The 16,856-nt window shown below is 37.9% G+C and overlaps 1 protein-coding gene across 9 annotated transcripts in view; it reads right to left on the reverse strand.

Annotated features, from left to right (window-relative positions):
- The window catches only part of DOCK10 (dedicator of cytokinesis 10), a 289,535-nt gene that overhangs the window by 16,984 nt on the left and 255,695 nt on the right, over positions 1 to 16,856 (reverse strand). For 8 of the 9 annotated variants that reach the window (XM_036858477.1, XM_036858476.1, XM_036858473.1 and 5 more), the window contains exons 40-50: positions 16,601 to 16,725; positions 15,199 to 15,311; positions 13,411 to 13,548; positions 12,536 to 12,718; positions 12,008 to 12,118; positions 10,417 to 10,632; positions 6,467 to 6,524; positions 6,054 to 6,152; positions 2,937 to 3,043; positions 1,045 to 1,167; positions 795 to 908 (exon numbers count right to left, since the gene is read on the reverse strand). In XM_036858477.1, coding sequence (XP_036714372.1) covers positions 795 to 908; positions 1,045 to 1,167; positions 2,937 to 3,043; positions 6,054 to 6,152; positions 6,467 to 6,524; positions 10,417 to 10,632; positions 12,008 to 12,118; positions 12,536 to 12,718; positions 13,411 to 13,548; positions 15,199 to 15,311; positions 16,601 to 16,725 — 1,387 coding nt within the window. The remainder of the gene's footprint in view (positions 1 to 794; positions 909 to 1,044; positions 1,168 to 2,936; positions 3,044 to 6,053; positions 6,153 to 6,466; positions 6,525 to 10,416; positions 10,633 to 12,007; positions 12,119 to 12,535; positions 12,719 to 13,410; positions 13,549 to 15,198; positions 15,312 to 16,600; positions 16,726 to 16,856) is intronic. The other variant, XM_036858480.1, reaches the window with a different exon arrangement.

Below are 16,856 nucleotides of genomic sequence, written 5' to 3' on the forward strand. Positions count from 1 at the left end.
GAAAATAAAAGAATGGAATGATTCTCCATGAAAGTAATAGTCTGAAATATGGCTGCTGAAATATACTAGTGTTATAAGCCTGCCTGGATTGTGATTGGGTTTATCCCACTTAAAGCACTACTCAGAGACATTCCTAATTAATATATAAGTTCGATTTGCTTTTAAGACAATGCTATGGCTCGCTAATATTTTCAGTCTTGTTAATTGTTTATGCAGTAAGCTGAGAAAGATCACTTTGAAATTATATTGACCTGCAATATAAGAAACAAAGCAACCAGATTATGCTCTGCTTAGAAGCAGTGATGGTTTGAAAGTAGGAGAAAAGAAAATGCATGATTTTAAAGTCAAAAGTTCATGGCTTTGATATGGTAGAGCCCCTAGGAATTCTTTATTTCCTGGAATGTTATGGATTTCATTGCCAAAAATATATTCATTTAAATTTCATTTTCAAATATGATGCAAACCTATAATTAGACATTTTGGGGGGAACGGGAGGAGGAGGGTGTTGAAGAAGAAGTGCCCTCTTTCTCCAAGAAGTTCGAAATCACCGTTTTACCTCAATCTGTATTAAGACCCATGGAGGTCTCCGCTCATTTTTTTCTTAATTTAGTATGTTCCTTTGGCCAAACATATAGACCCTCACACTCAGAGAAACACTCAAATATACCTAGACACATCCCCACCTCCACCCCCTCAATCCTTTGGACATGTAGTTAGATGTCTTGTAAAGAATGAAGTACAGCAATCAACCACTTAACAGAACTTAGAGGCCATGCTGCTTGTAGGAAACTTACCTGCCCATAAAATGCCACACGATAGTAGCGACCGAAGAGCCGCTTCTCTGAATTCACCACCTCTGCAACTTTCAGATACGACCGATGAATGTCGTAGTAGAGATCTGATAATTTCTGAAACCAGAAGTGAAGGGTTTCGTGAAGATGATGCTGACATCAAAAATAGGGAGTTTCTACTTTTGGAAATTGTAAGTAATTCTCCAATGTAATGAAGGATATTTGAACTAACTCTTGGGTTTAGAACACCTACTTTGAAGTCTCTCTGCTTCTCAAAGACTGCAATGATGGGTTTGTTGACATCAGCGATGAGCTCATATCGCTCAGATTTCCACAGGAACTCCACACAGAGGTACAGCTGCTCCACCAGGACATTCTGCAATTCCGCAAACGGAAATGAGATTTTACACAGTGAAGATTGTGGCTCATCCCTGAAACTTGCTTTCAAAACTGTTGAACCGTCAATTTTTTTCATAGTGGGATTTCTGCATTCCCTATCTTTGCAATTGGCAGTTACATCCATCCTGGGAGGGATGGTGGTGTCTTCTTGCAGTCTTCTCTTTCCTTATTAGTGCCTCAAACTTGCTAATTTAAATCTATAACAAGTATTCAGATCTGTCTGGTTTTTTTTTCCATTCCTACAGTCACTGGCTTAGATCAAACCCCCGTTTCTTCATTCCCAGATCCCTGGAGTAGTCTTCAAGCTAATGTTTTCCCTCGCCAATTGGTCCTGTTGGTCTATGTGTTACTCCACAGTAATCTTTGTTTCTAAAACATAAACCTGACCATGAGCTTGCCACTGCCCTAAACCTTTGGAGGCACTCCAGTGTCTATGAACTGCTGTCCAAACTCTCTAGCATGACATTGAAGGAGCTCCAGAATCAGGCACCAACCTCCTTTTCAGTGCCACTCTCTTTCAGCACCTTGGCATTGACTTTACACTTTGGCTATACCAGACTGTACCACACCATTCTTAGAATACTTTACAATTCCCACACTTTTGCCTGTGAAGTTGCTGCTGCTCCTATGAGAACCTTATTTTCTCATTTGACACCTTCAAGTCCTATCAAATGTCAAGACAGTGCAAAAGTCTGCAGAGTTTTTATTTATGCCCCATTAATCTGCATTCCAATCACTTTCATGTAAAAAATTATTCCCCTTTTAATTGCAGCTATATATGATGCCTAGATTTATAGTTACTGGGTCTTAGACTGGTTACTCCCCACCCTGAAGGAAGTTTGTCTTTCACAAGATTCTAAACTCTTTAAGAGCTGGGATTATGCCTTATTATCTTTGTCTTCCCAAATACATTTGCTTTACTTATCTTTGTCTCAATGCCTCCCATATACTAGTAGTTTAATAAATGTTCAACTGAATCAAATTATATACTCTCTAAAGCAAGTGGATAATATTGCTGGAATGTTTTCAGTGTCTTTTAAGAAAAGATTTTAAACATTATTTGAAATAGTTCATATAAATACATAATTGCATTTACTATTTTCAATGTACATTAAATTAATGTACAGCCATATGTAAAATTTCATTAAAATCTACCCCAGATTTTTTTCTGTATCCTTTTTTAAGTCTATGTAATATTATGAATAAAAAATTAGCTTATGAAATATTTTATTTACTTGAGGAGGGGAGCTCTATTTTCTTCACCTGAATTATTGCTAAGTAATTCCAGGTAGAGAGCTTCTTTTGAAAAATAACCGTGGTTTGCATACCAGAAGGTTTTCTGCAGAAACTAGTGCGATTTTCTGTTCAAGTCTATTTGTTAATAAATTTTCTAATGCATTAAATAAAGTTGTGACCAGCTCAACAAATTTTCAGTATCCCTTACCACATTTACCAAAGGACTACAGATTTTATATTTTGTGGAAGAGTTGATCGTATGTATTTGGCTCCACCTTAGAGAAGTAAAATTTAGTTTAAATTTTCATTGAAAATTATGCTTTATCAATGGAATCTGATATCTATTAATCTTAGTTTAATTTTAGCCTGCATTTTATTTTGCCTAAGTCATGTTATAGAATAACTTTATTTGATTTCTGAATAAGATTTTCTCCCCGCTATTTAGCTTAATGTTACAATTCAATGCATCTTTTTACTCAATTACTGTACACTCAATCATTTTGGTCTAACCTCATTGTATGGTGTGTCTTGCATTCCTGAATCTTCTTTCATTGCCCCTTCTTCTTTAATATTTGGTGTAATGCTCAGAAAAGCTGGCCAGCCCATAGAGAACATGCCTTGAGAGGACAAAGCAAAATGTATCATTATTTGAGACAAATTCTGCTTGGATTAGACAGTGCCTTTCTTCATGATGTGACATGTGGTGGTTAGAAAGCTCACACACTCAATGAGATGGTTAGATTATGACTGTTGATAAATACTCTCTTCTAGGCAACCAATCTTCCCCTTTTTATATATATATTTTTTTATCATTTTCAGGTGACCTGTTTTCTATAACGAGCTGGCATGGGATTATGGACAGAGCACAGGCTTGCAGATTGATGTAGCTCCAATGTTCTGGTTTAATTAACCTCTTGGAGTCTGTATCCCTCATTTGTTAAACCAGAGACATTAATATCTATCTCAAAGGATGTTGAAAGGATTCAAAGTATTAGTATTTGAGAAAACACCTGGTATCATCAGTGCATTGTAAAGACAATACTCAATACTTACTAACTTTCCCTCTTTTGCATTATCTAGAAAACTTCTCAAATTTTCTTAGCCTCTTGGCCACCAAGCTCAAAAAAGATCTGGCTCTGCGGATGCATATGAAAACAGTTGATAATGGGTAATGTGTTAAACAAGGGATCAGATCAGAACGTCGGTGGGTATCAGAGGTTAAGAGCACAGTCTGGAGTGATAGACCAGCCCTTGAACTTCAGCCCCATCACAAGCTAACAAGGGAGTCTGCGGCAGGTTGCTTAACTTCTTTAGGTTTTCTCACCTGTAAACATGAGGTGATAACAGCACCTAACTCAGACTCCTTATTGGCAACTAATGGAGATATTGCCAGTACAGAGCTTAGTGCAGTGGCTGCCCTGGAGCAAGTGCTTTTTAAGTTATAGTTAATACTTTTGTAGATATTTCCATTTTTAATAATCAGATCATTGGCTATGTAAGTAACTTATCACCCCCAAACGTGCTAGAAATGATGATAATAATGATTGCAATTGAATCCTTGCATTAAAAATTCTACTTTCCTACTTTTTATTAATATTTTTCTTTGGTAATTAAACACATTAAATATATGAGCATTGACTGGAGCAGGAAAAGTCACTTCTTGTGGGATAATGATGATTGTTAGTACAACTGAGGAAGCCATGTTTTCTGGAGTCACCTCAATTCACCTATACAGTCATCCCTCAGTATCCGCAGGGGACTGATTCCAGGACCTCCACAGATATCAGATATCAAATTCCACAAATGCTCAAGTTCTTTATATAAAATGGCATAGTACAATTGCTCCTCCATATCCATGGGATCTCACTGATGGAGCGGCTGGTTGAAATCTGCAGATCTGGAACCCCTGGATACGGAGGTTCGACTGCATTCTTATCATGTGTGCATTGTAGTGAAGGGACAGTTTACTTCTTTGACTTAGAAACATCATAACATACAAGTACATTGAGGACTTCAAATATATGCCAATGAGCTTCAGATATATGCCAATGAATACAAATATCTGCTAATGCATCATAAATAATCACCTTCCTTAATTCAAAGTTTACAAAACAAATACAGTTGACCCTTAAACAACATGGTTTGAACTACATGAGTCTACTCACATGCAGATTTTTTTCAATAAGTATGCATGCAGCACTGCACAGTCTGTAGTTGGTCGAATCCGTGGATGTGGATATGGAGGGCCGACTGTAAAGTTACATGTGGGTTTTTCGACTGGCAGGGTCACCGCCCCTAACCCCCTCGTTGTCCAAGGGTCAACTGTATATATGTTTCTCAATGGGTATGTTATTCTAATATCACCACTGGTCTAAAAGTATTTAGATTTTTTTGAATATTAAAGATTCACACAACATTTTGGGCTATAAGTTTCCACAACTTCTCAAACTGACACCTAGCTTTATCTGGTTTCTCCAATTTTGTTTCAGTTAGAATATGAAATAGTTTTTATAAAACTGTATGGTATCTGATTATGAAAAAAAATTAGATGGGGAGGAAGGGCATGTTAAATACAACAATGATGGTTTTGATGACTTGCCTATAAAAATAAGGCTAAGTAGGAGGTATGAAACTGAGCAAGAAGATCCCTGACTTTTATTGTGGACATGAGTCATAAAGCCAGGTCTGGTCCCTTCTCCAAGGCCCTCAAACAAGTGAGCTCACTGTCTCAGAATTCAGTCTGGTCACTTGGTTCAAATATCTTATTTGCAAAATCCACTGAAACTCTTTAGGAAATAAATACATATTTAAAAGAATAAGGGACCAATTATGTTTCCAAAATATTGTAACCAAAGTCCTTTTCCCTTTTGTTTAGGTATTTTAATCTTAACATCTAAAGATCTGTTTCTGTTGTTCATACAGTGAGTTTTCCACTGCATTTTGAAAGTTAAGATAGTGATGTGAAATAGACCGCGGTTCATAAACTCTGGGTTTGAACAAACTTTTGCAAGGTTATATTGACAAATTTTTTTAAACAAAGAGTAATTCTTTAGTTATTGTTAGAAAATCTCTATCAGATGTTAAAGATGGAATAATTTTAATTGAAGGAAAACCATACTGTAAATTATTATATGTTATAAATTGTGAGAATCAGTGTATGCTTTACAAAAAGAAAATGGAGCCTGTTGATTATAAGTGTAGTCTTGTATATACACTATATTTATATGTCTCTCTTTCTGCAGCCCTTATTTTGAATAAACAGTTGTATTACATTTCAACAGTTGAATGGATGTCTCTTGCAATTTTAAACAATTCATCCATTTCAGAATAAAATCCCGAAGACAGACTACCATGCAAATTGGTAGTAAAACATGGCCATAATATTGGATAAGATGCAGTTCTGTTTGCTGAGAACTCTTTAGGTCTCTAAACTTCATAAAAGTTTGGATGGATGGAATTTCTGAATGGTAGAAACTTTGGGTTTTTACGGAGTAAGTTATGTAGGTCTGAGATAGTTTTTGCTTCTAGGAATACATTTAAGAGTTTCACTGGAACAAAATTGAAGCAGCGACTTGGTTTTCTTGGCACCATTCCCTGGGGATAAAGGAGCCCAGGTAGATCACTCACTTCCTCCACTGGGAGTTGTTAGTAATAGGTTGCTATCACAGGGGTGGATATCCTCCGGGAGCAAGGATGGTGTGCAAATCTTTTCCATTTTCCAGTAACCTATGGTAGTGCAAGATGAGGTTAGGACATTGTCACATGTTTATGTTAATTCAAGCTTATGTTAACCAATGAAGCCTTCTCATTTGGAACTAAGAAGCAGACCAGTTAGCCTGGTTGGACGTAAAATAAGCATGATAATGGCATGGAAGAGAGAGTTAAAACTTAAAAGTACAGCATAATTAGAAATATCTGTGAAAATTAACATTGCTTAATAAAACATCGAGATTAATAAAACTTAAAATTAATAAATAAATTTTAAGTTAGGTTTCAACATGTTGATTTCTGGACTTCCTCCCCTCACAAGGTTGTCTTACCCCTTCTTTTTAGGTATTCCGCGATGAGGGCAGCTATATGAATGTAACACATAGCAGCCTGTAAGAAAAAAGAAAACAGTTTGAGAGGAAGATTTTACCATTTATTTAATACTGTAGATTTTACTATCTATCTTATTAGGATTAATCCTCCAAGGTGAGTCAGTATTCCAAGTCAGAATATGTAGAGAAATCCTTTCCATGGTAGAACCGGAAATGAGAATCAATTAGATTTCCGAAAAGTTCACCATCAAGAATAAAATGCCTATTTGGGAATTTTTTTGGTTTGTTTTTCTTGATGTAGTTTTCAGGTGGGTGAATGAGCTGGCCTGAAGAATTTTCACATAGAATTATCTTCTTTCCTTAATATCTATGTCTCTCCTCTCTCTTTAAATAGCACCTGGATATAAATTGGAAGTAAAAATAAGCCATCTTCTTACTTTTTTCTACTTCCAGTAATGCCCCCCTTAGAATTTTTATTGCCTTTAAAATGGTAGCCGCACAAGGCAGCACTTGATAAAATAGTGTGACCTAATGTATCACGTATGCTTTCCTCAACCAGATTATTTGAGCTACATTTTTTTGTTCTGTAAAATCTCCTGCAAAGCCCTCGAACACTGCTGAACACAGAGTAGACCCTGACCTGTTGAAGAGTCCAAATGACTTCAACTTTGCCTTTTGAGGTTTTATGGAGAAACTCCTCCATTTTCAGGGCGGTCCAAGGGAGCTGGAGCTGCTCATTTTTGTCCTCACCAAACTGCTACCAAGTGAGGCCTCTGGTCAGATCTACTTCCAACCCAGAGTCCTTCACATGTATTTAGGACTTCAGTTTTCCTACACAAATTCATCTCTTCCCAAAGAGGGCACAATCCTGGGAATAAAGTAAAGCAGAACTTCCCCACTTGGTGTCTGGAAGCCACTTGGGTGCTGTGAATTGCTGCACATAAATCCTCCCAGTGTTTAAACAGACATTAAAAAGTTACCTATTGTGATACACCATATTAACAAATTGAAGGAGAAAAACCATATGATCATCTCAATAGATGCAGAGAAAGCTTTCGACAAAATTCAACACCCATTTATGATAAAAACCCTGCAGAAAGTAAGCATAGAGGGAACTTACCTCAACATAATAAAGGCCATATATGACAAACCCACAGCCAACATCGTTCTCAATGGTGAAAAACTGAAACCATTTCCACTAAGATCAGGAACAAGACAAGGTTGCCCACTCTCACCACTATTATTCAACATAGTTTTGGAAGTTTTAGTTACAGCAATCAGAGAAGAAAAAGAAATAAAAGGAATCCAAATCAGAAAAGAAGAAGTAAAGCTGTCACTGTTTGCAGATGACATGATACTATACATAGAGAATCCTAAAGATGCTACCAGAAAACTACTAGAGCTAATCAATGAATTGGGTAAAGTAGCAGGATACAAAATTAATGCACAGAAATCTCTTGCATTCCTATACACTAATGATGAAAAATCTGAAAGTGAAATTAAGAAAACACTCCCATTTACCATTGCAACAAAAGGAATAAAATATCTAGGAATAAACCTACCTAAGGAGACAAAAGACCTGTACTCAGAAAACTTTAAGACACTGATGAAAGAAATTAAAGATGATACAAATAGATGGAGAGATATACCATGTTCTTGGATTGGAAGAATCAACATTGTAAAAATGACTCTACTACCCAAAGCAATCTACAGATTCAATGCAATCCTTATCAAACTACCACTGGCATTTTTCACAGAACTAGAACAAAAAGTTTCACAATTTGTATGGACACACAAAAGACCCGAACAGCCAAAGCAATCTTGAGAAAGAAAAACGGAGCTGGAGGAATCAGGCTTCTGGCATTCAGACTATACTACAAAGCTACAGTAATCAAGACAGTATGGTACTGGCACAAAAACAGAAATATAGATCAATGGAACAGGATAGAAAGCCCAGAGATAAACCCACACACATATGGTCACCTTATCTTTGATAAAGGAGGCAAGCATATACAGTGGAGAAAAGACAGCCTTTTCAGTAAGTGGTACTGGGAAAACTGGACAGCTACATGTAAAAGAATGAAATTAGAATACTCCCTAACACCATACACAAAAATAAACTCAAAATGGATTAAAGACCTAAATATAAGGCCAGACACTATCAAACTCTTAGAGGAAAACATAGGCAGAACACTCTATGACATAAATCACAGCAAGATCCTTTTCGACCCACCTCCTAGAGAAATGGAAATAAAAACAAAAATAAACAAATGGGACCTAATGAAACTTAAAAGCTTCTGCACAGCAAAGGAAACCATAAACAAGATGAAAAGACAACCTTCAGGATGGGAGAAAATATTTGCAAATGAAGCAACTGACAAAGGATTAATCTCCAAAATTTACAAGCAGCTCATGCAGCTCAATATCAAAAAAACAAACAACCCAATCCAAAATGGGCAGAAGACCTAAATAGACATTTCTCCAAAGAAGATATACAGATTGTCAACAAACACATGAAAGAATGCTCAAGATCATTAATCATTAGAGAAATGCAAATCAAAACTACAATGAGATATCATCTCATACCGGTCAGAATGGCCATCCTCAAAAAATCTACAAACCATAAATGCTGGAGAGGGTGTGGAGAAAAGGGAACCCTCTTGCACTGTTGGTGGGAATGTAAATTGATAGAGCCACTATGGAGAACAGTATGGAGGTTCCTTAAAAAACTAAAAATAGAACTATCATACGACCCAGCAATCCCACTATTGGGCATATACCCTGAGAAAACCATAATTCAAAAAGAGTCATGTACCACAATGTTCATTGCAGCTCTATTTACAAGATCCAGGACATGGAAGCAACCTATGTGTCCATCAACAGATGAATGGATAAAGAAGATATGGCACATATATACAATGGAATATTACTCAGCCATAAAAAGAAACGAATTTTAGTTATTTGTAGTGAGGTGGATGGACCTAGAGTCTGTCATACAGAGTAAAATAAGTCAGAAAGAGAAAAACAAATACCGTATGCTAACACATATATATGGAATCTAAAAAACAAACAAAAAAATGGTCATGAAGAACCTAGGGGCAAGATGGGAATAAAGATGCAGACCTACTAGAGAATGGACTTGAGGATATGGGGAGGGGGAAGGGTAAGCTGGGACAAAGTGAGAGAGTGGCATGGACAGATATACACTACCAAATGTAAAATAGATAGTGGGTAGCAGCCGCATAGCACAGGGAGATCAGCTCGGTGCTTTGTGACCACCTAGAGGGGTGGGATAGGGCGGGTGGGAGGGAGGGAGACGCAAGAGGGAAGAGATATGGGGATATATGTATATGTATAACTAATTCACTTTGTTATAAAGCAGAAACTAACACACCATTGTAAAGCAGTTATACTCCCATAAAGATGTTAAAAAAGAAAAAAAGTTACCTATTGATTTATAACCATCACACAGTGGCCTCTTCTCATGTGGCTCTTAGGAGTGTTAACCTTTCCAACGCTAGTTCAGACTAGCTGCACACGAGGACAGATTATCCCAACTTGAGTTGACTCACCTCGATGGTGAGTTTCCCCATTCAACTCCAATTCCAGGGAAGAAATTTTAACACACAGAACACCAACTTATATAACTCAATTTCCAGACACCCTTACAACCATCCTCCTTAGCCTCAGGCTTTTAGCATTTGGTCTTCATTACACATCCTACAACTGCAGCTGGCCCCCAAGACACTGGCTTTTATTTGATATTATTTACATGGAGTTAGGCATCCTTGAATCCTACATGCAAATGTAATGCCCATAACATATAATTAGGTCATATCGACATTAGTGGGGAAATATGATAACTTTTTATATTCCTGCTGTAAATGATAATCCAATCATCCTGATCAAGAGGACAACTAATGAAGAATGACTGAGTCTTTGCTAATCACCTCGGATAAGTCTCCGTTTCTCGCATGAATTTTGGCCATGCTTTCCAGCCAGGTCCTCCGTAGCTCGGGGGTGCTTGCGTAGGAGTTTGCCAGGCTGTACTGGAGATCCACCAGCATCTCGGGATCCTTCTCATGCTCCTTCATCTGAGCCGTGGCCATTAAAACAGTCCTTATACGTTTAGTCAGATCTTTCACCTCTGCTGGGAAATTGCTGTTCTTTGGAAAACAGAGAGCCTGGGTCATTATCTGTTTAGAACCCACAAATTAACTCACTTCAAGTTACGTTTTTAGCTATGGCTTGGCATCACAGTCTGGTGCATTCTAAATGTTGTTCACAGATATGTACATTCTTTATGGACAAACTCTGTGTATTGTGATTGCGGCTGTACACATTTGAAGATGAACTGTAGTAGATTCCATTTTGTCTCCTAGCCTACCTTCTTCTAGTGATAGCATCCCGACATCCTCTAGCATCCTCTCTGGCTCTAGTTCACATAATTTGAATGGGTCGACTCCATTCCCAGGCACCAGGGGTGACACATGATATGGGCCTGGCCAATCAATCATATTCTTTTATGCTCCAGGTCACAGTGATTGGCTTAGGGTTGGGCATATGAAACAAGGTTGGATCAAAGAGACTCAGTCCTGGGACTTTAACTGGCACTACAGAACAAGGTGCTTTTCCCACCCATAGAATACTACCATTGTCCTCAGAATTTCTGAGAGAGTAAGCTCATGGGGAGAGCCTACCTGTAAATGAAGTAAAGGAAGAAGAAAACTGAACTGAGAGACAAGGAGAGAGGCAAAAATAGAGGTGGTAGGGTAGGGGGATCTGAAAACATTATTTTAATCCCTGGGTTCAGCCATGCCTGACACCAGGCTCTATCCCTGAACTTTTCAGTATTATAACTGAAGGACAAGTCTCCAGAAAGTTTTTTGTTTTTTTTTAAAATTTATTTATTTTTGGCTGCGTTGGGTCTTCGTTGCTGCACACGGGCTTTCTCTGGTTGCAGTGAGCGGGGCTACTCTTCGTTGCGGTGCACTCGCTTCTCATTGCAGTGGCTTCTCTTGTTGCGGAGCACGGGCTCTAGGTGCATGGGCTTCAGTAGTTGTGGCTCGTGGTCTCTAGAGCGAAGGCTCAGTAGTTGTGGCGCATGGGCTTAGCTGCTCCGCGGCATGTGGGATCTTCCCGGACCAGGGCTCGAACCCGTGTCCCCTGCATTGGCGGGCGGATTCCCAACCACTGTGCCACCAGGGAAGCCACTCCAGAAAGTTTTAAAAGAGATAAAATGAATTTGACCAAGAATGGGATTATGAGAGAAACACTGTATTTCTTGGTATCTGATATCTGTGGTTAGTTTTCTTGTTAAGCATCATTCAACCCCATATCTTGGAAATTCCACTTAACTGAGTATATGCTGAAAGTGTAAGAGCTGATTATCCATTCAAGCAAGTGGACTCAATATAAGTACTCAAAGGGTCAATAAACAAAATACAGAATTTGTATTTTTTATGATTTTGGTATCTCGCGAAAAGAATCCAGTTTAGTTTATTCCCAATTCTTTAAAAAAGTCTGCAAAGCATTTCTTACTTTCATTTGCTTGTCTCCATTAGCAAAATTATTGGTAATTGCAAGGGAATGTTGAAACCGAGAGCCTCCAATCCCAGCGTCAGCTATTAACTGGCTGACGGCCTTGATAAGCTGAAAGAGAAAAGGAAAACGAAACCTCAAAAGCAAGTAACTCCGAAATACTAGTTGTATAGAAATCCACTGAGTTGGATGAATGTATCATTAATTTCTCCTTGTAGGCCCAATGAATGTGCTCAGAATCTGGTGGGATTTGGCATCCTAGAAACAATCATGGTCCCTGAGTTGTGTGTTCTATGATTCTATTCCCTGGCAGAAGAAAGGAAAAGTACAGGTGGAGTTATGGGCTTTGCTGATTTCTGCCCAGCTGCACTCTTTCTATGAATCGGAACTGAGTGTGATGGGCATCTTTAAGGAGGAATCTGATGGAAGAGTTGGGAACTGGTTGCCCTGGAAACAGTAGGCTTTTATCAATGCTGAAACAGATGAGTGGTTTTAACAACAACATTAATGGAAATTGGCAGCACTTACTTGTAAGTGGGACCGGACAATAGACTTTTGTTTGTTAAATTCAAAATTCTTCCTCATAAAAAAGTATAGAAGTGCTGACGCTTCCGTCTGAGTCGACCGTGACCTGTGGTTGCAGCATTTTAGGACTTCATAGCAGAATGATCCACACAAGTCGGCAGGCCCTTGGAAGAACGCTGAAGGAAACTACGGAAACAGAAGTGCTGGTGAAGTGAGCAAATTCCTTCATTTTGCTCTGTTCATTCTCAAATTTTAAAATCCCTTCGAATAAAATCTTTCTTTCTTTTTTTCTTAACCTAGACTTTGTCTCCCATTTGCAGGTGGAAGAGGATATAATCTTATTTACTGAAGTCTATGTTAGTATTTCTTTTTTTTTTTCTTCCTAGAAATAATCATTCTCTACGTTGTAAGTATCCCTTGCATCAGTAATGGATGACTACCCAAAGCAATGGAATGAGAGCTCTGAAATAGTTTCTATTCACCCAACACTGTAAAACCACCAGAGTCCTCAAAGGTGGACTCTCCTGTTTCTAATGCAGAACCTTTGACTTGGCAGGAATGGACATCACAGTTGATGGTGTGTATTTTACCTAACTCTCTGCCACAAACACTGAGAACCCAAAGAACTGATGGCCAGGTGCTAATTTTATTCCCTTTTGATACCCAGCAGATAGGCTGCCAAGGCTGTGAACTTATTTTGAGACCATGAATCAAATAGTTTAACAAAACCAAATAAATCGCCTAATAAAACCAAATAAATCAAATAGAAGAAAACAAACCTTCTTCCCCCGATACTGAGAGATGTAAGGATTAATATGTGTTTATTATCAGCAATGAACACTTCACTGAGCTTTCCTTGGAACCTGGAGGACCCTTACCTTGCATACAAATAGTCTCAAAGAGGCAAATACGTGCTTCAGTGCTGTGGCTGATTGGTTGACTTGAAAAAAGAGCATGTAGGTATCAAAGACCCTTTTCATCATTGAATTTTGACATTCAGATTGTTGGAGTTGTCTCTGGAAATTTAACACAGCAGTTATTTAGGATGAGTGAAAGGACACCTGTATTCTTTCAAAAAATATTTACTCTGGACCTACTATGTGATAGGCACAATTCTGGGTGTGGAAATAAAGTGCTGAATAAGGTCTATGTTCCCAATGAAACTTACATATAGCAGTGATTGAAAAAAGTTACTAAATAAGAAAATAGAGTAGAATGATATATGATGGAAAGTAATTGCTTTGGGGGATAAGATTACTTTATATAGGGTGGTTAAGATCTCTCTAATGGATGAATTGACATGTGAGCTGAAAAAGTCAGCCATGGGCAGATCTGGGAGGATTGTCCAAGGAAAGAAAAACAGTTGGTACCAGGGACTTGAGATGGATCGGAGCTTATGAGTTCAAGCAGAGAAAAAAGAGAAAAAAGAAAAAAAGAGAAAAAAGAGCAGAGTAGCCTAAGCATGGTGAGTGGGGCAGGGTCGGGAGAGAGGTAGCAGATGTGGTCACAGACCACAGGTCTGAGGCAGGTCCTCAAAGGCACTGATAGAGCCTGTAAGATGTATGAGATTTGATTGACATTTCCATCGAGCAATAAAGAATTAAAACATGGATTTTGGTTTTTCGACTGCCATGCTAACATTTTACTTGAAAATAAGACTTTCTTGCTATAATCATTCTGTTTGGTGCAGACTATTCAACCGACCCAACTTTTTCTAATTTAACCCTTAACATTTGAAAGCTCATTAGGTTGAGCTAATGTTTTTAATAACTTCATTGGGGTGTAATTGACATAATTTCTATAGTTCATAATTTATAAAATTTTATATTTTATATTCTATTGTATGGATATGTTTCAATACCACTATTTTAAAAAATCCATTCACCTGTTGATGTACTTTTGGGTTGTTTCCAGTGTCTAATTATTAAAAAACAAAGCTTCTATGAATATTGATGTACAAAGCTTTGTGTGAACAAATGCTTTTATTTTTCCTGGGTAAATTCCTAGTATTGGAATGGCTGGTCACATGATAGATTATGTTGAACCTTCATTCCAGCATACTTTTTTTCAAGGTGTTTGTATAATTTTGTATTCCCACCATCAGTGAATGAGAGTTCCAGTTTCTCCATATCCTTGCGAAAACTTGGTATGGTCAGTCTTTTTAACTGCAACCATTCTAATGGTAGGTAGTGGTATCACTTCACCAAAGATATTGAGATGGTAAGTAAGCACACAAAGATATAGAGATGGTAAGTAAGTAAAAAGATGCTCAACATTATCACTCTGTTTTCTCTAGCTGTTGTATCTGTTTATCTGTTGTATCTAGCTGTCATTTGTCTCTCCCTTTGATACTGAAAAAGTAGAGTCACATTCTCGCTCAGCCCAACTTGCCTGACAGTAAAGCAAGAGAAACAAGGAAGAAAGATTGTTTATTATTGGACAATAAGGAAATATGTCTGTGTGTATATCAATTGAGCATTTGCCAACTTCTGATAAATTCTGAATCTCTTCTTTAACATGTTTTCCACTCACACTTAGGTTGATTTATGTAAGGTTAATACATTTCATTAAATGTCATAAAAACCTTAAAAACATATTCTTGACTTCACATGACTTTTCCACCATTCATTTTATCATATTACAGAAGAAGTTACAGTCACACTCACCTGGTGGACCTGAGTGAAGAGGGCTAGCAGGTCTAGAATAGTCAGGCAAACCTCTGTAGCAATATTGGCCTCTGTGTCCACGTGGTGCACGATGTCTATTTCATTGGAGTTGCCTACAAAATAAAGTAGAAAATGCATAAATGTCTGAGACAAATCTTTGTACCCTAAAAAGAACTTTTTTCTATTACAACATAGTCAGTGCTTACTGGTGTTCTGACGAGTAATTTTATTAAATCAAGGTGCTTTCATTTGTTCAATTTCTTTATTGGCTGAAGCAAAAACAGAGACAGAGTTTTTAGTGGGCACTATAGACTGAAAGTTTGTGTCCCTGCAAATTCATATGTCAAAGCCCTAATCCACAATATGATGGTATTTGGAGGCAGAGTCTTTGAGAGGTAATTAGGTTATGAGAATGGAACCCTCATGAATGGGATTAGTGCCCTTATAAAAAGAGACACCGGAGAGATCATCTCGCTCTCTCTGTCATGTGAGGACACAGCAAGAAGTTGGCCATCGTCAAACGTGGTTCTTACCAGACATCAAATCTGCTAGCCCCTTGATCTTGGATCTCTCATCCTCTAGAACTATGAGAAATAAATGTTTGTTGTTTAAGCTACATAGTCTGTGGTATTGTGTTGTAGCAGCTCAAACTGATTAAGACAGTGTGTGTGCCCTTTTCATTTGTCAGCTATAGAGTTTCCAAAGGACCAGAGTAGTCTGTTGTCCATTATTTCTCACTACTTTTCCATTGATTCAGCCATTGGTAGAGTCATATTTCCTCCATAATCAGTCTGGGTCAAGTTTTATGGTCCTAGATTAATAGACCAAACGTAGAGTCTCAGTGGATGATCTGCATTAATGGCCTCATCAGAAAGGGATTAAATGTATTTATAGGTTAAGGCAAATACCTTCAAACAGCTAACTGTGGTCACATGTCCACAATCAAGAACACTTACATGATACAAAAACACTGGATCCCATTTTCTCCTCATTCACACCTGGAATGTGTGCAACACTGGATTCAAGATGGCACACTTGCTGCTTCTAGGACATGGACAACTTTCTCCTCTTCCCAAAGAGTGGACAGTAATCCGGTTGAGAGAGGCCACCCTAACCCCTCACAATGCCAAGTCACTTGGTTCCAGAGGAGCTACAGTGAGCATACTACATTGAGAGTTTTACTTTTCCCCTTTCTCCTCATAAGGACACTAGTTTAGTTTAGATGCTTCCTGCTGATTCTCTCCTCCCAGAAATGTTCCTCAGGCTACAGCAAGCCTGAATACCAGTGGTCTCAGGGGCACAGCAACATTCTTTACATTTCTGAAACAATGCATTTTATGTCCTGCACACATCTAGAGAAAAATGATAACCATCTTGTTTCTATTATTTCTGGTATACTTACTGGTCATGGTATTGTCTAACATCTGTAGGAGTTTAGGATTAGAAAGTGCATTTTTGCCTCGAATTATCGGTAAAGTTTGTGATCTGTGCTGCTTCTGTCCTTCATGACTGGAAGTGGTGTGCATCCTGAAAATGAAATGACAAAAATGCTTAAAGTCATAGGGATATGATAACCAAATTTGCATTCAAATTCTCTTGATTGAGTCAAATGTTAAAAAATTTTTGAATAGAGACTTTTTATTAAAAATATGAATTAT

This window comes from Balaenoptera musculus, chromosome 7 (genome assembly GCF_009873245.2).
Source record: "Balaenoptera musculus isolate JJ_BM4_2016_0621 chromosome 7, mBalMus1.pri.v3, whole genome shotgun sequence".
In the NCBI taxonomy this organism is placed as follows: Eukaryota; Metazoa; Chordata; class Mammalia; order Artiodactyla; family Balaenopteridae; genus Balaenoptera; species Balaenoptera musculus.